The sequence below is a fragment of the Piliocolobus tephrosceles genome, chromosome 2 (genome assembly GCF_002776525.5).
Source record: "Piliocolobus tephrosceles isolate RC106 chromosome 2, ASM277652v3, whole genome shotgun sequence".
NCBI lineage: Eukaryota > Metazoa > Chordata > Mammalia > Primates > Cercopithecidae > Piliocolobus > Piliocolobus tephrosceles.
Genome location: NC_045435.1, coordinates 192203929 through 192221904, shown reverse-complemented (window position 1 = coordinate 192221904; position 17976 = coordinate 192203929). Strand labels below are relative to the sequence as shown.

General features: G+C 43.1%; 2 protein-coding genes, 1 non-coding gene and 1 pseudogene across 4 annotated transcripts in view; 1 reads left to right on the top strand and 3 right to left on the bottom strand.

Annotated features, from left to right (window-relative positions):
* Positions 1-286: 286 nt before the first annotated feature.
* On the bottom strand, positions 287-7074 carry CEP19 (centrosomal protein 19). 2 transcript variants are annotated; one of them, XM_023214809.3, is made up of 3 exons: positions 6467-7074; positions 2837-3036; positions 287-1902 (listed from the first exon to the last, which is right to left on the bottom strand). In XM_023214809.3, the coding sequence occupies exons 1-3, from the start codon at positions 6520-6522 to the stop codon at positions 1541-1543; spliced, it is 618 nt and encodes a 205-aa protein (XP_023070577.1). In that variant the 5' UTR covers positions 6523-7074; the 3' UTR covers positions 287-1540. The 2 variants fall into 2 exon arrangements, with proteins under 2 accessions (XP_023070577.1, XP_023070579.1); XM_023214811.3 differs by having other exon boundaries at positions 6498-7072.
* On the bottom strand, positions 3170-3272 carry LOC111544400. The gene has a single exon (XR_002732150.1). It is a non-coding gene; the product is annotated as a U6 spliceosomal RNA (small nuclear RNA).
* The window catches only part of PIGX (phosphatidylinositol glycan anchor biosynthesis class X), a 25043-nt gene continuing 13602 nt past the window's right edge, over positions 6536-17976 (top strand). Inside the window, exons 1-4 of the mRNA XM_026455689.1 lie at positions 6536-6553; positions 6692-7202; positions 11807-11870; positions 17800-17941. Of these exons, the coding sequence (XP_026311474.1) occupies positions 6536-6553; positions 6692-7202; positions 11807-11870; positions 17800-17941 (735 nt within the window). The remainder of the gene's footprint in view (positions 6554-6691; positions 7203-11806; positions 11871-17799; positions 17942-17976) is intronic.
* On the bottom strand, positions 9814-9850 carry LOC111544389 (annotated as a pseudogene).

Sequence of the window (17976 nt, the reverse complement as noted above, 5' to 3'; positions counted from 1 at the left end):
GAGACTCACTTGAGCCCAGGAGGTTGAAGCTGTGGTGAGCTGTGATCATGCCACTGCACTCCAGCCTGGGTGACAGAGTGAGACCCTATATCTATACAATAGAATAAAGGAATACTATGTAGATATGGAAAAATCTCTAATTCAGAAAATTATTTGGCTCCCTTTGGCTACTGTATGTATGAGATCTGACTATTTCAAAACTCTGGTGATATCACAAGAATGAGCTCCCTTTTAATGAAGCGCTTAATGGTAAGAGGAGTGGAAGTGAACAGGCAGAAACCGTGAGTAATTATTTTCAGTTTTATTTAATAAACATCAATTTCCTTGTAGAAAACAGAATTTCTACCAATTCTACAATACTGTAATAAGGATAAACGTATCAAATCACAGACGCTGTTGTTAAACGAAGACGCGCTCTTGCAGATCCATTCATGAACAGGCCTAAACTGGCCGTGCCTATTGTTCATTTATTATGGGTGGATTTCCCATTTTACAAACAAACCTATTATTTAAGGGAAGAGGTTCAGCGTTTCACAATGTCTTTAATATATAATTTCCTGATACCGGAGGGGCAGAATTCCCCTCTGTCCATCAAGTGACATCTGCTTGCAGCTGTAGGGAATTTTGCAGGGCACGCTTTTCCAGAGATAAATACATACAAAGATATAACACATATGAGGTAACCATATATGCCCCCCAATCTTGTCAAACTATAATCTGCTTATCGTTCCTCAAAAAAAATTCTGTTTCTTGTCCCTTTACTACTTCCCCTCTCCTTCTTTTCAGTTGCTCTTATTAGGAATCCACACAAGCATGTACCTAAACACTACTATGTCAAGGGCCAGGCCAACTCCTATCTCTTTACTAAAGGACAAAGCCTTCCCTTACTGTTCTACTCCACAGTAATATACACTCTGGCCTTCTTTAGCCTTTATCATGCATTTGGCTCTAATGTTTTTGTTGCTTAATACTGCTAATTAGTTTTTCACAGGTTTTTACATCTTCCAGTTAGATTGTAAGCTTTTTTTTTTTTTTTTTTTGAGATGGAGTTTTGCTCGTCGCCCAGGCTGGAGTGCAGTGGCGCAATCTCAGCTCACTGCAACCTCCGCCTCCCGGGTTCAAGCGATTCTCCTGCCTCAGCCTCCCGAGTAGCTGAGATTACAGGCACCGGCCACCACGCCCAGCTAATTTTTTTTTTTAGTAGAGGCGAGGTTTCACCATGTTGGCCAGGCTGGTCTGGAACTCCTGACCTTAGGTGATCCACCCACCTCGGCCTCCCAAAGTGCTGGGATTACAGGTGTGAGCCACTGCACCCGGCATGATTGTAAGCTCCTTAAAGGCAGATTCCTTTATTCTGTTTTTCACACATTCCTCCTGCACCTACCTAGTAGATGCTTTAAGTGTCCTGGTTTTGAAAAGTAACATGGTCAATCCTCTATAACCCCACATATATATTTAGTGTGTAAGGCTTTTTCCAGAACCAGTCTGGTAATAAACACGGATGTTCTGCTGGCCCGATGCGGGTTTTGGGTGGTTGCTGTCAGAACTCATCGGCTGACTCTGTGTCCCAGCCACAGGACTGCAGTTGATCGTCCTGTGGGAATTCGACCTCAATGTCATAAACAAAATTTGGATCATCCTTCTTCTTCTGATTTTTCTCAAAAAGTTCATCCATGATGCTCTTCCTTTTGGCAAGCTCCTTGTCATCTAGTTTGTTCAGGTCTTCCTCAGGATCAATGGTTGTTTCCCTTCGAATTTGTTCCATTGTTTCTGCCAAACTCTGCCCTGACAAGTAACCTCGTAAAAAACCGAATAGCTTCTCTAGCTGCCTCAGGGATACTTGTTCTAGGTAACTCTTGTGTCGTGGATTATTCTTTAATTGTTCGGCAGCTCTGGTGCAATCTGGGAGAGAGAAGAAAACTATACACCACATACATACCACATATATCATATACGCCACAAACTACTGCAACAGCCAAAATAAAACAAAAACTCTGAACCCTGAAAGCATTATCTCCATTATAGTCAAGTAGCTAAATGGCTTGATTGGAATGAATTATTTTGTAGAACTATTCTTTTCTATTGAGCTTTCAGTGTGGTGGGAGAAGGATATAGTTTTGACTTCTTTAACTTAAAAATCACTTTGTAGAGATATTAAACACTTTCAACTGGAGAATATGTCTGAGAAGAAAAGTGATATTATAGCGTTTAGATAGCAGTAGTGGTATTAATAAAATATTAAGGCCGGGCGCGGTGGCTCAAGCCTGTAATCCCAGCACTTTGGGAAGCCGAGTCGGGCGGATCACGAAGTCAGGAGATCGAGACCAGCCTGGCTAACCTGGTGAAATCCCGTCTCTACTAAAAAATACAAAGAACTAGCCGGGTGAGGTGGCGGGCGCCTGTAGTCCCAGCTACTCGGGAGGCTGAGGCAGGAGAATGGCATAAACCTGGGAGGTGGAGCTTGCAGTGAGCTGAGATCCGGCCACTGCACTCCAGCCTGGGCGACAGAGTGAGACTCTGTCTCAAAAAAATAATAATAATAAAATTAAAAAAATAAAATATTAAGACTACAAATAAAAAACATTTGGAAGGAGAGAAGGGAATTAATATTATTGCATAACGCTATATCATTTAACCTAGGCAGCAATCCCAAAAAGATTATTAATTATCAAACTGGAAAAAAAAAAAACAATTCTCTTTTATAGATTAGGAAACTGAAACTCATTGACAGTAAGTAATTCATCCAGTGTCACACATCCAGTCCCTGACAGAGTCATGATGTGAACCTGTATTTAGAGAATATTTAAGACAGGAGGCAAGATAAGACATAAGTTACCTGAAAACTTTGAAAAGTTTCGAACTGGCATAATGCGCTGGCGAATTTTCCCCTTGGTTTCACTCTCATAGATTAAGACAATAGCTGGAGGCTGAAACCTAATCCCACATTTCTTGGCAGTGCACATCATTCCCACGTACATGTCAGGGTAAGTCAGAGGAAATCTGATGAAAATGTGTAAGTTGCATAATAACTTCCTGCTACAGGGAAAAAACAACTAGGTGTTGGATAAATGTCATTCATTCCCCTCACCCCTTTGCCCCAGAAGATCTGGTTCTAGTCCAGCTCTGGCCACACATGCTCAACCTGTGAAGCTCAATATTTTTTCTTAATTAAAATGTGGAATGCTTCATGAATTTGTGTGTCATCCTTGTGCAGGGGCCATGCTAATCCTCTCTGTATCATCCCAATTGTGGTGTATGTGTGCTGAAGCCACCACAAAGGTCAGTTATTTTGAGAGCTGCCCTGAAGGTTCAGTTTGGTCCTGGGTTAGTTTCAATCTGTTGGATCCCTAAGGCTCTCTGGTTTTCTCAAGGATATAGACTTGTTCATATGTGAATCTGGGGATGCAATCCAGTTTGAACCTCTTAGCGTACTGCACTCTTACCGGAGATTGAATATGAACCCCTAAGTCAGCCCAGTAGCTGACCTACAGGGTCTTTACTATTTATCAATTAAAAAAGGGCATGTCACGCATCCTCGGTATCAAGGTACTATGAGTTTTTTTAACCTTAATCATTTTGTCCTGAGAGGTTCACCAGTCCAGAGCTGTCTCCTTTGTACTTTCCCAATTATTTTACTAGAGTTTTTCGTTATTATTTATTTAATCATCTATCTTCCCTTCTAGTCAATGTGGTATGTGAGGGTGGGGGGCATATTCATTTTTCACCACAATATCTCAGCATAATACCTGGGAAGTAGTAGGCGTTCCATACCTTGTTTAATGCTATGAATTAAAATGATGGTACCTGTACGTTTTCGTAAGCATTTACAGTCTAGAAGCCTGATCAAAAAGCAGACCTGATGCAGAATCAGCTTCTTCATATACAAGTCAGTAATGTCTGCACGGCTTTTATTTTGGCCTGTATGTCTCACTATATGATATTCTTCTAGCTACAAGAAGCACAGCTATTAGTAGATGAATACTTACTATTCTCTCTTCCTTTCCCCACCCTCAATGCCCAAATAATATACTTAATCCTAAGCACTGCTTTAGATGTGACTATGACATTCTCAGAAAGATTTGTAAATGTTAAGAAACATTGAGGTAAAGTGGCTTAGGGTGATGATATCTTCATGAACTCAGTTCTGCTGAAGAATCACTATTAGGAACATACTTTTAATAAAATACTTAGCAGTGATTATATACCTTCATTGTAGAATACTGGGGGCAAAGGGGAGGGGAAACATATACAAAATAATCACCCTTAATTGTGTCCAGTCTTTTTTCTAGGCATATAGTTTATAGTATGTTTCACACATACCATATCATACAAGCTATTTCCTGAAGTTCAAATTTAACAACCTATGTTATTTTGTCATTAAATGTTTTACTACAATGTAACATTTTATACAACTGCTAAGTGTTGTATTTTATGGATGTACTATAATACTATTCACCACTTATTGTTGGACATGAGAATTTTTACTCTTAGAAAATCAATCACATTGGCCGGGCGCGGTGGCTCACGCCTGTAATCCCAGCACTTTAGGAGGCCGAGGTGGGCGGATCACGAGGTCAGGGGATCGAGACCATCCTGGCTAACACAGTGAAACCCCATCTCTACTAAAAATACAAAAAAAATTAGCCGGGCGTAGTGGTGGGGGGCCTGTAGTCCCAGCTACTGGGGAGGCTGAAGCAGGAGAATGGCGTGAACCCGGGAGGCAGAGCTTGCAGTGAGCCAAGATCGCGCCACTGCACTCCAGCCTGGGGGCAGAGCCAGACTCCGTCTCAAAAAAAAAAAAAAAAAGAAAAGAAAATCAATCACATATAAGCCCATATAAGGAAAATCAATCACATATAAGGAACAGTGGCTCACCCCAGTCAGCATTTTGGGAGGCTGAGGTGTGCAGATCACTTGAGGTCAGGAGTTCGAGACCAGCCTGGCCAACATGGTGAAACCACATTCCTACTAAAAATAAAAAAATTAGCTGGGCATAGTGGCAGGTGCCTGTAATCCCAGCTACTGGAGAGGCCGAGGCAGGAGAATCACTTGAACCTGGGAGGTGGAGGTCACGGTGAGCCAAAACGGTACCACTGCATTCCAGCCTGGGTGACAGAGCAAGATTCCATCTCAAAAAGATGGAGGCAGGCATGGTGGCTCAGGCCTGTAATTCCAACACTTTGGGAGGCCAAGGAGGGAAGATCCCTTGAGGCCAGGAGTTTGAGACCAGCCTGGGCAACACAGCAAGACCATTACCATGTCTCTACAAAAAATTTAAAAATTGGCCAGTCATGGCAGCATGCACCTGTAGTCCCAGATACTCCAAAGGCCAAGGTGGGAGAATTGCTTGAACCCAGGAGTTTGAGGCTGCAGTGAGTTGAGATGGTGCCACTGCACAACAGCCTCTCCAAAGCGTGATATGCCTATTCTAAAAAAAAAAAAAAAAACTACTTTAAAAAATTACTGTGCTCTACCCACACCATTTTCTCCTTCTTTTCCTTCTCTTTTCTTCCTTTTTTTTTTTTTTTTTCAACGAATACTACTCCCAATTCACCTAACTAAAATTTGATGTTAGTAAACTAGAACCTACTGGGCACAATATAAACTACACACACTGAAGCAATGGCTGTACTCCTCAAAGATGTATGCAGTTGGTACTCAAACAATGTAGTTTTTTTTTTACTAGACTCTTCTTTTTAAAATTTAACTTTAATTTTTGCTAAAGTAATGTTTGTATTTGGAATATAAAATAATTCTATAAGGCTTATAACAACAAACTATAGTCCTTGGCCCTACTGCTCTTCATACGGAGCCAGATCGAATTTTAAAAAGCATGTCTTCCACAATTTATCTCTCCATTTCTTAAGAAACATGCTTATACTACCATTTTCAGTTTTTATTTTTTTGAAACAGAGTCTTGCTCTGTCACCCAGGCTGCAGTGCAGTGGCCTGATCTTGGCTCACTGCAACCTCCGCCTCCCGGGTTCAAGCGATTCTCGTGCCTCAGCCTCCCGAGTAGCTGGAATTACAGGCACCTGCCACCACGCCCAGCTAATTTTTGTATTTTCAGTAGCGACGGGGTTTCGCCATGTTGGCCAGGCTGGTCTCGAACTCCTGACCTCAGGTGATTCGCCCAAAGTGCTGGGACTATACGCGTGAGCCACCTTGCCCGGCTATTTTCAGTTTTGGATAGTATCTTTTGACATACATTCTGTTTCCTCTTAGAGACACCAGCTCTAGAGCCCTCTATTCCACTCTAAGCCGCCTGTGCGCTCTTGGCCTGCTTACAGATTCCACTCGGCACTCGGTTCAGGAAGAAGGACGCCACGTTTATACGATTATTCTTCCTGGACACGAATGCTCCTCTCTCCAGAGATCAGTAACTGCCTACCATCTTGTTAGGAAGCCCCACAGCACCTAAGGGTACGGATGTCCCCAAACGGTAGACGATTCCCTCCCTACTCACGTCTCCACTGGTGCAAGTCTGGCTTTCTTACCCTGAGAGAAATACAGAAATGACATCTTCTGCAGGCCAATGTCTAAACAACCAGGAGTGGGGTTTTTCCACCCAACCGCAGTGCACGGAAAGCACCTAAGCCGACTTCGAGGCCGGGCGGAGCCTGGCGCTGCAGGAAGAGGCCACAGTCACAGCCCTACTGACGAGCCCGAGCGGTGAACTCCCCGGCTGGAGGCCCGAACCCTCAAACACCGGGAAGCGGAGGTGGGGCCGGCCGGGGGCACGATCCACCGGCTCCCACCTCGGCGTGCAGGGATTCCGGGGGGCGCTGGCCGAGCCGTTTCCACAGCAACAGGCCGGGCGCGCATCCCCGCGCGTGCGCAGCTCCTCGCCCGCCCCCGGGTGGGCGGAGCGGGGAACGGCGGGGCGGGGACGGCCGCCTCACGCCGCGCGGGCACCTTGGGGAGCCGGGGCTACAGGCCGCGGGGAACTGCGGGCGCCCGGCGCGCACTCAGCTCTGTCCCGGCCGGTAAATCTGGGGCAGCGCGCGGTAGGAGCTGCGGGCGGCCAGGCCCCTTCCTGCGTCCGCACCTGGCCCCGCGCGCCCCTCTCGGGCGTCCGGCCTCCGGCGTCCTGGCGGCTTGGGTGGCGGCGGTTCGGGGGCTCGCCTGGCTGCTCCTCGGGGCGGCGGCGGGACTCACGCGCGGGCCGGCCGAGGCCCTCAGCGCCGCGCGCTCTGACGCGGGTAAGGGGGCGGGGCTGCGGAATGCGGGCGGGGCTTGGGGGCCAGAGCGTGGGGAGCGGTCCCGGCTCCCCGGCCTCTCCGCGGGTTGCGGGAATGTGGGGACCCGGCGCGGGACTTAGATCAGCAGGGCGAGCCGGAGGAGGTCAAACACTAGAGCCGCGTGCCCTCCTCCCGCCCCCGGCCCTGCCGTGCGCTTTGCTCTGCGGCGGATCCCGGGTCTCCGGAGAGTCGGGCTCGGGCCCTGCGGTTCCCAGGCCGCCCTGTCACTAAGGTTCTGAGAAGGAAAGTCAGCCGTCAGGCGTCTTGGGATGCTCTTGGGTTGCACGAAGCTTCTGATCACCAAGGGGCCAGCAAGGCCTTAGCGCCCTGTGAGGCCTGAGAATGCCTAAACCGCATATAGGACTGCGTGGCAAACTGCTAGTTGTTCGTGCAAGTAGTAGGCAGACTGCTTGTACTACTGAGGCAGGCAAGTGCGAGAATAATTACAATAAAGTGGTAAGGTTTGATGGGAGGAAAGCACCAACCCGGCAAGTTTCTCCATCTGTAAAATGAGAATGTTTCTGTCATCCTTGGTACCATTTAGATCCATTTAGTATCTGTCAATCAGTGCAGTTCTGCTTGTGTGTTGACATACTGGGTTTTCAAGTTTATCTAAACAAAGGATTATGAGGCCAAGAATTTCTTTCTTTCTTTCTTTTTTTTTTTTTTTTTGAGATGGAGTCTCACTTGCCCAGGCTGAAGTGCAATGGCACCATCTCGGCTCACTGCAACCTCCGCCTCTCCCAAGTTCAAGCAATTCTTCTGCCTCAACCTCCCAAGTAGCTGGGATTATTACAGGCGCCCGCCACCATGCCCAGCTAATTTTTTGTCTTTTTAGTAGAGACGGGGTTTTGCCATATTGGTCAGGCTGGTCTTGAACTCCTGACCTCAGGTGATCCACCCTCCTCAGCCTCCCAAAGTGCCGGGATTACAGGCGTGAACCACCATGCCCGGCCAGAAGAATTTTTAAACAGTTGGATTTGGTCATCTCTAGAGGCTTCCAGCATTGGCATTTTATAATTAAAAAGGGGTCAAAATTAGCCGGGCCTGATGGCGTGCGCCTGTAGTCCCAGCCACTCGGGAGCCTAAGGCAGGAGAATCGCTTGAACTAGGGAGGCCAAGGTTGCAGTGAGCTGAGATCGCGCCATTGCACTCCAGTCTGGGTGACAGAGGGAGACTCTGTCTCAAAAAGAAAAAAAATAAAAAGGAGTCAATTTCCAGAGCCAGTTCGCCACAACCAAAGTAATATTTAAGAGGAAAAATGTTGAAGATAAATTCACATCCAACAAATTCTTTTTAAAAATGGTACTTTTGCCTTTAAAATCATAATATTCTAGTATTTGCTATACTATTTATAAATTAGCCTTTCTCCGGTCCCGGTGATCAACTGCTGTCTAGTGTACATACCAATAGAATTTAAACCTGTTAATAATTTTTCTTCTAATTTGATTTATAGTTGGATAGTAGCCCTCACTTCCCACCCTACCCGCATTAAAATTAAACATGATGAAGAAAAATCTGGATTTGTGCTGGGTACAGCGACTCACACCTGAAATTCTAACACATTGGGAGGCTGAGGTGGGAGGATTGCTTGAGGCCAAGAGTTCAAGAGCAGCCTGGAAAACACAGCAAGACCCTGTCTCTACAAAAAAATGTAAAAGTAGCCAGGTGTGGTGGCGTGGGCCTGTAATCCTAGCTACTTGGGAGGCTGACACAGGAGGATTGCTTGACCCCAGAGGTTCAAGGCTGCAGTGAGCTGTAATCATGACACTGCACTCCAGCTTGTGTGACAGAGTAAGGCCCTGTCTGTCTCTCTTTTTTTTTGAGACGGAGTCTCGCTCTGTTGCCAGGCTGGAGTGCCGTGGCGTGATATCGGCTCATTACAACTTCCACCTCCCAGGTTCAAGCGATTCTCCTGCCTCAGCCTTCCAAGTAGCTGAGACTACAGGTGCACACCACCACACCTGGCTAATTTTTTGTATTTTGGTAAAGACGGGGTTTCACCATGTTGGCCAGCATGGTCTCAAACTCTTGACCTTATGATCTGCCTGCCTCGCCCTCCCAGAGTGCTGGGACTGCAGGCATAAGTCACCGCACCTGGGCTCTTTGTTCTTTTTTTTAAGAGGCAGAGCGTTGGCTGGGTGCTGTGGCCCATGCCTATAATCCCGGCATTTGGGAGGCCGAGGCGGGCAGATCACCAGGTCAAGAGATCGAGACCAGCCTGGTCAACGTGGTGAAACCCCGTATCTACTAAAAATACAAGAATTAGCCAGGCGTGATGGTGGGCGCCTGTAGTCCTAGCTACTCCGGAGACTGAGGCAGGAGAATCACTTGAACCCGGGAGGCGGAGGTTACAGTGAGCCGAGATCGTGCCACTGCACTGCAGCCTGGCGACAAAGTGAGACTCCGTCTCAAAAAAATAAATAAATAAATAAAAATAAAAAAAGAACAAAAATCTGGATTAGTATAAGATACATATGGGATTTGGGGATTTGTTTATTTGGGAAAAGATCATATGCTTCTCCAAAGCAAATACAATTTCTTTTTTGAGGGTTGGAGGTTTTCCAGTGAAATGTAACTAGACAAATTCTGAAAGAGCTGTAACACTAAAATTTCTTCCAATTTTAGTGTTGAAAGTGGAAGTATTTTAGGCTTTAAAAGTCGCATACCTTTCTTCTGTTCGGTCACGTAGTTAGTTGTATGATCCAGGGCCATTTACTAATGCTTTAGAAGTTCAAGTTTCCTTCTGCAAACAAATGGCAGTGATTTTGCTTATTTTGCTGTAGATTGTGAAAGTTAAAACACATACGAAAGCACCAAGTAGAGGATCTAGCACGTTAGATGTTATTTTTAAAATGTTATTTTTTTCTATTCTTTCCTCATTCCTTCAGATAGTTTCACCTTCACATCATTTTTCTTAATGTATCTTTTCAGAAATACATCGAATGGATTCAGCAATATGCAACGATAATAACAAGATTATGCAAATAATATATAGTAATATATAGTTTTCTGTGTGTGTGTGTTTTGTTTTGTTGTGTTTTGTTTTGTTTTGAGACAAGGTCTGGCTTTGTCACCCAGGCTGGAGTGAAGTGGTACAGTCTCTGCTCACTGCAGCCTCCCTCTGCCTCCTGGCCTTAAGCCATCCTCCCACCTAGGCCTCCTAAGTAGCTAATTTTTGTATTTTTCTTAATGGAGATGGAGTCTCGCTATGTTGTCCAGGCTTGTGTGTTTTTTAAATGTTCTTCCCACAGATTTACAGCTTTTAAAATGGGACAAAATTCCATAGCAAATGCCTGGCAGAGTTGCTGGTCAATAGTAACTGAATTTTGAGTTTTAAGATGCTTACATTGAGTAATAGTTTTCTTTTTTTGTGTTTAGAGACAAGGTCTCTTTCTGTCACCCAGGCTTGAGTGCAGTGGTGTAATCATAGCTCACTGCAGCCCCCATCCCGTGGGTTCAAGCAATCCTCCCACTTCAGGTGCAAGCTGGCACACCTGGCTCTGAGTAACAGCTTGAATGTCTGGAATCTGGATGAAGTCAGTATACTAAGATTTCTGGTTATTCTAAGTTTACAGTGGAACCCGTTGAAGCTTTAAGTGCCTCCAGCTTTTTTTTTTTTTTTTAAACCTTCCAGCATCTCCACAAGGCATAAATGTACCATTTTCCTGCTTTTGTAGACATGGATGTTGGAATATAGAAGTTGCCAGTATGTATCTATCTGATACACAGTTTCAGTGAACTAGGGTTAAAATGGAGATTTCCTGGCTCTTTAGCCGTCCTGTTCCTTTCTGGCATCTTGGGATCACCTGAATAAAGTAATATTAATAACAAACACTTATATGGAACACTTAATATGTATTCTTACTACTGTTCTAAGTGCTTCTACATATATATTAAATTCTTATGACAGCTACATATATATTAAATTCTTATGACAATCTTGCCCAAAATTGACACAGCTTTTTAAGTTGCAGACTAGGATTTGAAATCAGGCAATCTAACTTCAGAGTCATTGTTCTTAACCACAGTGCTATATTGTAAGTAGATTTATATATATATATCTCAAATTGCTTAGATTTTAGAAGTTTTTTTTTTGGCCGGGTGCGGTGGCTCAAGCCTATAATCCCAGCACTTTGGGAGGCCGAGACGGGCGGATCACGAGGTCAGGAGATCGAGACCATCCTGGCGGTCAGGAGATCGAGACCATCCTGGCTAATATGGTGAAACCCCGTCTCTACTAAAAATACAAAAAAAAAAAACTAGCTGGGCGAGGTGGCGGGCGCCTGTAGTCCCAGCTACTCCGGAGGCTGAGGCAGGAGAATGGCGTAAACCCGGGAGGCAGAGCTTGCAGTGAGCTGAGATCCGGCCACTGCACTCCAACCCCGGGCGACAGAGCAAGACTCCGTCTCAAAAAAAAAAAAAAAAAAAATGAAGTTTTTGTTTTTAGGTTGGTTAGATTTTCTAGGCAAGTAAAGCCTACTAAAATAACTCTTTTCTAATTATTTAAATATTATTTTATTCAGTGCTTTTATTTTTTAAAAAATGTCTTTTGGTTCTTATAGGCACAAGGGCCACGTGTTCTGAAATTATTTTGAGGCAAGAAGTTTTGAAAGATGGTTTCCACAGGTGAGTTGCTCATTGATTTCTATTACTATTAAAATAATGTCTCATATAATTGAGAGCAAAAAATTGATGGTTGAAATATGTATAAGTTGAAACATCGGGCCGGATGTGGTGGCTCTCATCTGTAATCCCAACACTTTGGGAGGCCGAGGTGGGCGGATCACAAGGTCAGGAGTTCGAGACCAGCCTGGCTAACATAGTGAAACCCTGTCTCTACTAAAAATACAAAAATTAGTTGGGCATCGTGGTGCACACACCTGTAGTCCCAGCTACTCCGGAGGCTGAGGCAGGAGAATCACTTGAACCCAGGAGGTGGAGGTTGTGGTGAACTGAAATCACGCCACTGCACTCCAGCCTGGGCAACAGAGCGAGACTCTGTCTCAAAAAGAAAAGAGAAAAATCACTTGCTTCCTCAGAGTTACTCAGTGATGGCATATGTGGTTCACACTTTGAAATAATGATTAATTGAGTGGAGCAAAGAAGAAAACAAATATGCATTGTTTACCACATACAATTGTCCCTTGGTATCTGAGGGGATTGGTTCCTCCTGGACCTCCCCTGAGGACACCAAAATCCTCAGATGCTCAAGTACCCTATATCAAATAGCATAGTATTTGTATAGAACCTACATACACCGTCTCGTATACAGTATATTTTTATATATACAACCAGTGCCTATATATACAATATTCCATTTAATCTTCACAATGGCATGAGATAGATGATTTTTTCTTATTTTTCAGATGACGGAGGTAGAGCTCAAAGAATTTAAATAATTTGGTAGAAATTAGGGTGATAGAGCTCTGACTCAAATTTAGTACTAGTATACTTCAAAGCCATCTGAAGTACTGTGATACACTACTTTAAATCACTATTTCTTACTACTGTTGATTCTAAATGACCAAGCTGTTTCCAAAAAAGAAACTATCTTCAAAAGATGAATATTTGCCTATATTGAAGATCTTTAAAAGTCTGGCTAAAGAGTGTGGAAACTGTACCTCAAGAAAACTTCCCCAAACTGAAGCTTCTCAAGGTGATTATTTTGAAATGATTCTCAGATACTTGATATATAAATTCTGATTCATTTATTTATTTTTTTTAATTTTTTTATGCCGGGCGCAGTGGCTCACACCTGTAATCCCAGCACTTTGGGAGGCCGAGGCCGGCAGATCACGAGATCGGGAGTTCAAGACCAACCTGGCCAACATGGTGAAACCCCATCTCTACTAAAAATACAAAACATTAGCCGAGTGTGGTGGCAGGTGCCTGTGATCCCAGCTACTCAGGAGGCTGAGGCAGGAGAATCGCTTGAACCCGGGAGGCGGAGGTTGCAGTGAGCTGAGATTGTGCCACTACACTCTCGCCTGGTGACAGAGTGAGACTCCCTCTCAAAAAAAAGGGGAAGGGTATAGTTATTTCACCATGAAGTGTATTTGTGTTAGGTTTTTTGTAGATAGCTTTTTATGAGTTGAGGACTTTCTCTTAAGTTTCTGGTTTCCTGAGAGTTTTTTTTTTTTTTTCCATGATTGGGTGTTAAATTTTGCCAGATACTTTTTCTTCCTCTGTTTTGAGAGGATCATACAATTCTTATATTTTATTCTGTTAATATGATGAAGTACATTGATGTTTCCAATAGTGAACCTACTCCTTGGTCATGTGATATTATCTTCTTGAAATAGATCTGGATTTGTTTTGCTAATAACTTGCTAGGTATTTTCACTTGTATGTTCATGAAGGCTATTGGCCCATGACTCTGTCGTGATGCGTTATTCTGGTTTCGCTGTCAGGGCATCGCTGGCTTTATCGATTGGGAAACATTTTCTTCTTCTCTAGTTTCTGCTTGTGTAGCGTTGGTATTATTTATTCCTTTAATGTTTAATAGAATTTAACGATGACTATTTGAAGCTCTGTTTTTGGGTGTGTATGCTACATTTAGGATTGTTCTTGATGCTCTTGATATGTTCTTGATGAATTGGATGAATTGACCCCTTTATCTTTGTGTAATGTCTTTCTTTATGACTGACAATATTCCTTGTCCTGGAGTCTCCTTATTCTACTATTAATATAGCCATCCCACATTTATTATTAATATTTGCATATCTTTTTTATCCTTTTACTTTTTTTTTTTTTCTTTTGAGACGGAGTCTCGCTCTGTCGCCCAGGCTGGAGTGTAGTGGCCGGATCTCAGCTCATTGCAAGCTCCGCCTCCTGGGTTTACGCCATTCTCCTGCCTCAGCCTCCAGAGTAGCTGGGACTACAGGTGCCCGCCACCTCGCCCCGCTAATTTTTTTTTTTTTTTTTTTTTTAGTAGAGACGGGGTTTTACCGGGTTCGCCAGGATGGTCTCGATCTCCTGACCTCGTGATCCACCCATCTCGGCCTCCCAAAGTGCTGGGATTACAGGCTTGAGCCACCACGCCCAGCCTCCTTTTACTTTTATCATCTTTATCTTCAGTGTGTTTTCTGTAGATAGCATATAGTTAAGGCTGGCCTTTTTTTTTCTTTCCAAATCCCAAGAGCCTGTGAAAGGAGTTGCTGTTTTATTCATCTGTCAGTCTCTGCATTCTAATTGGAGTGATTAGACCATTTATTTTTAATGTAAATATTAATATGGTTGGTTTGGTTTAAATATATCTAGCTACTTTTTTTCCTATTTGTTTTTCTCTTTGTTGCATCTAGTCTTCCTTTTTTCTTGCTTTATTTTGGATACATTGAGTATTTATTAAGCATTCTATTTTATCTCAAGTGTTGGCTAATTAGCCATCTCTCTCTGGTTTTAATTTGCTGCTTTAGGGTTTACAATGTGCAATCGTTACCTATCACAATCTACCTTCAAATAATTTTATTCCATGTCACAGATGCTGTTTTATCAGGACAGTTTCATCTCCTTCTCTTTTCTATGCTGTTGTTATCACATATTTTACTTTATTTTTTACTTGCGTTATGAACCCCACAATATATTGTTACTGATTTTTCTTTAAGCAGTCACTTTTTACATTATTTATTTTAATTGTGATAAAATACCCATAACATAAAATTTACAATTTTAACTTTTTTTTTTTTTTTTTTTTTTTGAGATGGAGTCTTGCTCTGTCGCCCAGGCTGGAGTGCAGTGGTGCGATCTTGGCTCACTGTAACCTCTGACTCCCTGGTTCAAGTGATTCTCCTGCCTCAGCCTCCCGATTACAGGCACATGCCAACACGCCCAGCTAATTTTTGTGGGAGATAGGGTTTCACCATTTTGGCCAGGATGGTCTCCATCTCCTGACCACATGATCCGCCTGCTTCAGCCTCCCAAAGTACTGGAATTACAGGCGTGAGCCACCACGCCCAGCCTAATTTTAACTATTTTTAAGTGTACAATTCAGTGGCATCAAGTACATTCACATCATTGTGCTACCATCACCACCATTCATTTGCAGAACTCTTTATTTTGTACAACTGAAATTCTTTGCCTATTAAGCAATAACTACTCATTTCTCCTTCTCCCAGCTCCTGGCAACCAGCATTCTTGTCTCTGTGAATTTGACTCCTCTGGGTACCTCATATAAGTGGAATCATATAATATTTGTGACTAGCTTGTTTCACTGAGCATAATGTTCTCACCGTTCCTTCGTGTTTTAGGGTATGTCAGAATTTCCCTTCTTTTTAAAGCTGAATAATATTCCATTGTATGTTTATACCACATTCTGCTTATCCGTTCATTGTTGATGGGCACGTTGGTGGCTCCTGCCTTTTGGCTGTTGCCTCTTAAATGCCTGCTTTCATGTACCCAGCAGTGGAATTGCTGGATCATATGATAATTCTGTGTTTTTGAAAAATTGTCATAGAGTTTTCCATAGTGGCCACATCATTTTACATTCCCACCAGCAACGCTCAAGGGCTCCGATTTGTCTAGCAATCGTATTTGAAAGCAATTAAAACATGAGAAAAAAGTATTTTATATTCCCCCACATAGTTACAATTTCAGATCTCTTCTTTCTTATAGATTTATGTTTCTATCTAGTATCATTTACTTTCTGTCATTTCTTGCAGTGACAAATTCTCTTAGTTTGTCTGAAAATCTTTATTTTGCCTTTATTTTTGGAAGATTTTCCTCCTGGATATAAAATTCTAGATTGACAGCCGCTTTTCTTTTACTACTTTAAATAAGTTGCTCCATTATCTTCTAGCTTATTCTTATCTTTGTTAATCTCTACATAATTATTGATAACTTTTAAGATTGTTTTCCATTGACTGGATAATAATATGCCTTGATGTGATTTTCTTTGTATTTATCCTGCTTGGAGTTGGTTGGGCTTCTTGGATTTGTAGACTTACAATTTTTATGAAATTCAGAAAGTTTCAGCCATTATATCTTCATTTTTTTTTCTGTTACAGTCTCTTCTCTATTTTAGGAACTCCAAATATATGTATACTAGACTACTTGATATTGTTTAAAGGCCATGGAGGCTGTTCTTTTTTTCTCCCTGGTCTTTTTTCCTCTCTGTGCTTCAGCGTGGATAGTTTCTGTTGCTCTGTCTCCAAGTCACTAGTCTTTTCTTCTTCAGCATCTAATGGCTTTTAATTACATCTGAGTAAGTTTTTATTTCAGAAATTATATTCTTCATCTCTTAAAGTTGCATTTAGCTTTTTAAAAAAATATATCTTCTCTCTCTTTTTTTTTTTTTTTTCTTGAGACAGGGTCTTGTCTCTGTCCCCCAAGCTAGAACATAGTGGTGCTATCAGAGCTCACTGCAACCTTGACCTCCTGGGCTCAAAAGATTCTCCTACCACACCCTCCCTTGTAGTTGGGACTATAGGCACACATCAGCACGCCTGGCTAATTTTTTTTTTTTTTTTGAGACGCAGTCTTGCTCTGTCACCCAGGCTGGAGTGCAGTGGCCGGATCTCAGCTCACTGCAAGCTCCGCCTCCCGGGTTTAGGCCATTCTCCTGCCTCAGCCTCCCAAGTAGCTGGGACTACAGGCGCCTGCCACTTTGCCCGGCTAGTTTTTTGTATTTTTTAGTAGAGACGGGGTTTCACCGTGTTAGCCAGGATGGTCTCGATCTCCTGACCTCGTGATCCGCCCGTCTCGGCCTCCCAAAGTGCTGGGATTACAGGCTTGAGCCACCGCGCCCGGCCTGCATGGCTAATTTTTAAATTTTTTTTAGTGACGGGTCTCTCCATATTGCTTAGGCTGGTCTCAAACTCCTGGCTTCAAACAATCCTCCTGCATCAGCCTCCCAAAGTGCTGGGATTAGAGGCATGAGCCACCATCCTTGGCCTATTTTTTTCTTTTTTCTTTTTTTTAGATGGGGATTTGCTCTGTCACCCACGCTGGAGTACAGGGACATGATCTTGGTTCACTGCACCCTCTACCTCCCAGGCTCAAGAGATTCTCATGCCTCAGCCTCCTGAGTAGCTGGACCACAGGCGTGTGCCACCATGCCCGGCTAATTTTTGTATTTTTGGTAGACACTGGGTCTCACTGTGTTAGCCAGGCTGGTCTCGAACTCCTGAGCTCAGGCAGTACTGCCTCAGCCTTCCAAAGTGCTAGGATTATAGGCATGAACCACCATGCCTGCCCTGTGGCCTATTTTTTTTCTATGTAAATATCCAGTTGTTTCACTACCATTTGTTGAAAAGACTATCCTTTCCCCATTAAATTACGTTGGTACCTTTATTGAAAATTGTGTGAGTGTTACTGGATTCCATTCCTTTCCATTGATCTTTGTCTATTTTTACAATAATGCTATAGTGGCTTATGACATGAATTATGAAAGATCTAATGGATGATTCTGACATGTTGTAAATATTTCATTTGACCTTATAATCTACTTTTGGAAAATGAATTTTGAAATATAGTGTTTTCACTAATAGGAATACAGTGTTATGTTATCTCATGTAACAGTTGAATGAAGAGATTTACTTTAAATGTACTTGTCTTACAGAGACCTTTTAATCAAAGTGAAGTTTGGAGAAAGCATTGAGGACTTACAGACCTGCCGACTCTTAATTAAACAGGACATTCCCGCAGGACTTTTTGTGGATCCATATGAGTTGGCTTCATTACGAGAGAGAAACATAACAGAGGTACAGTTATTAGGGGATTTTTTGGGAGAGAAATT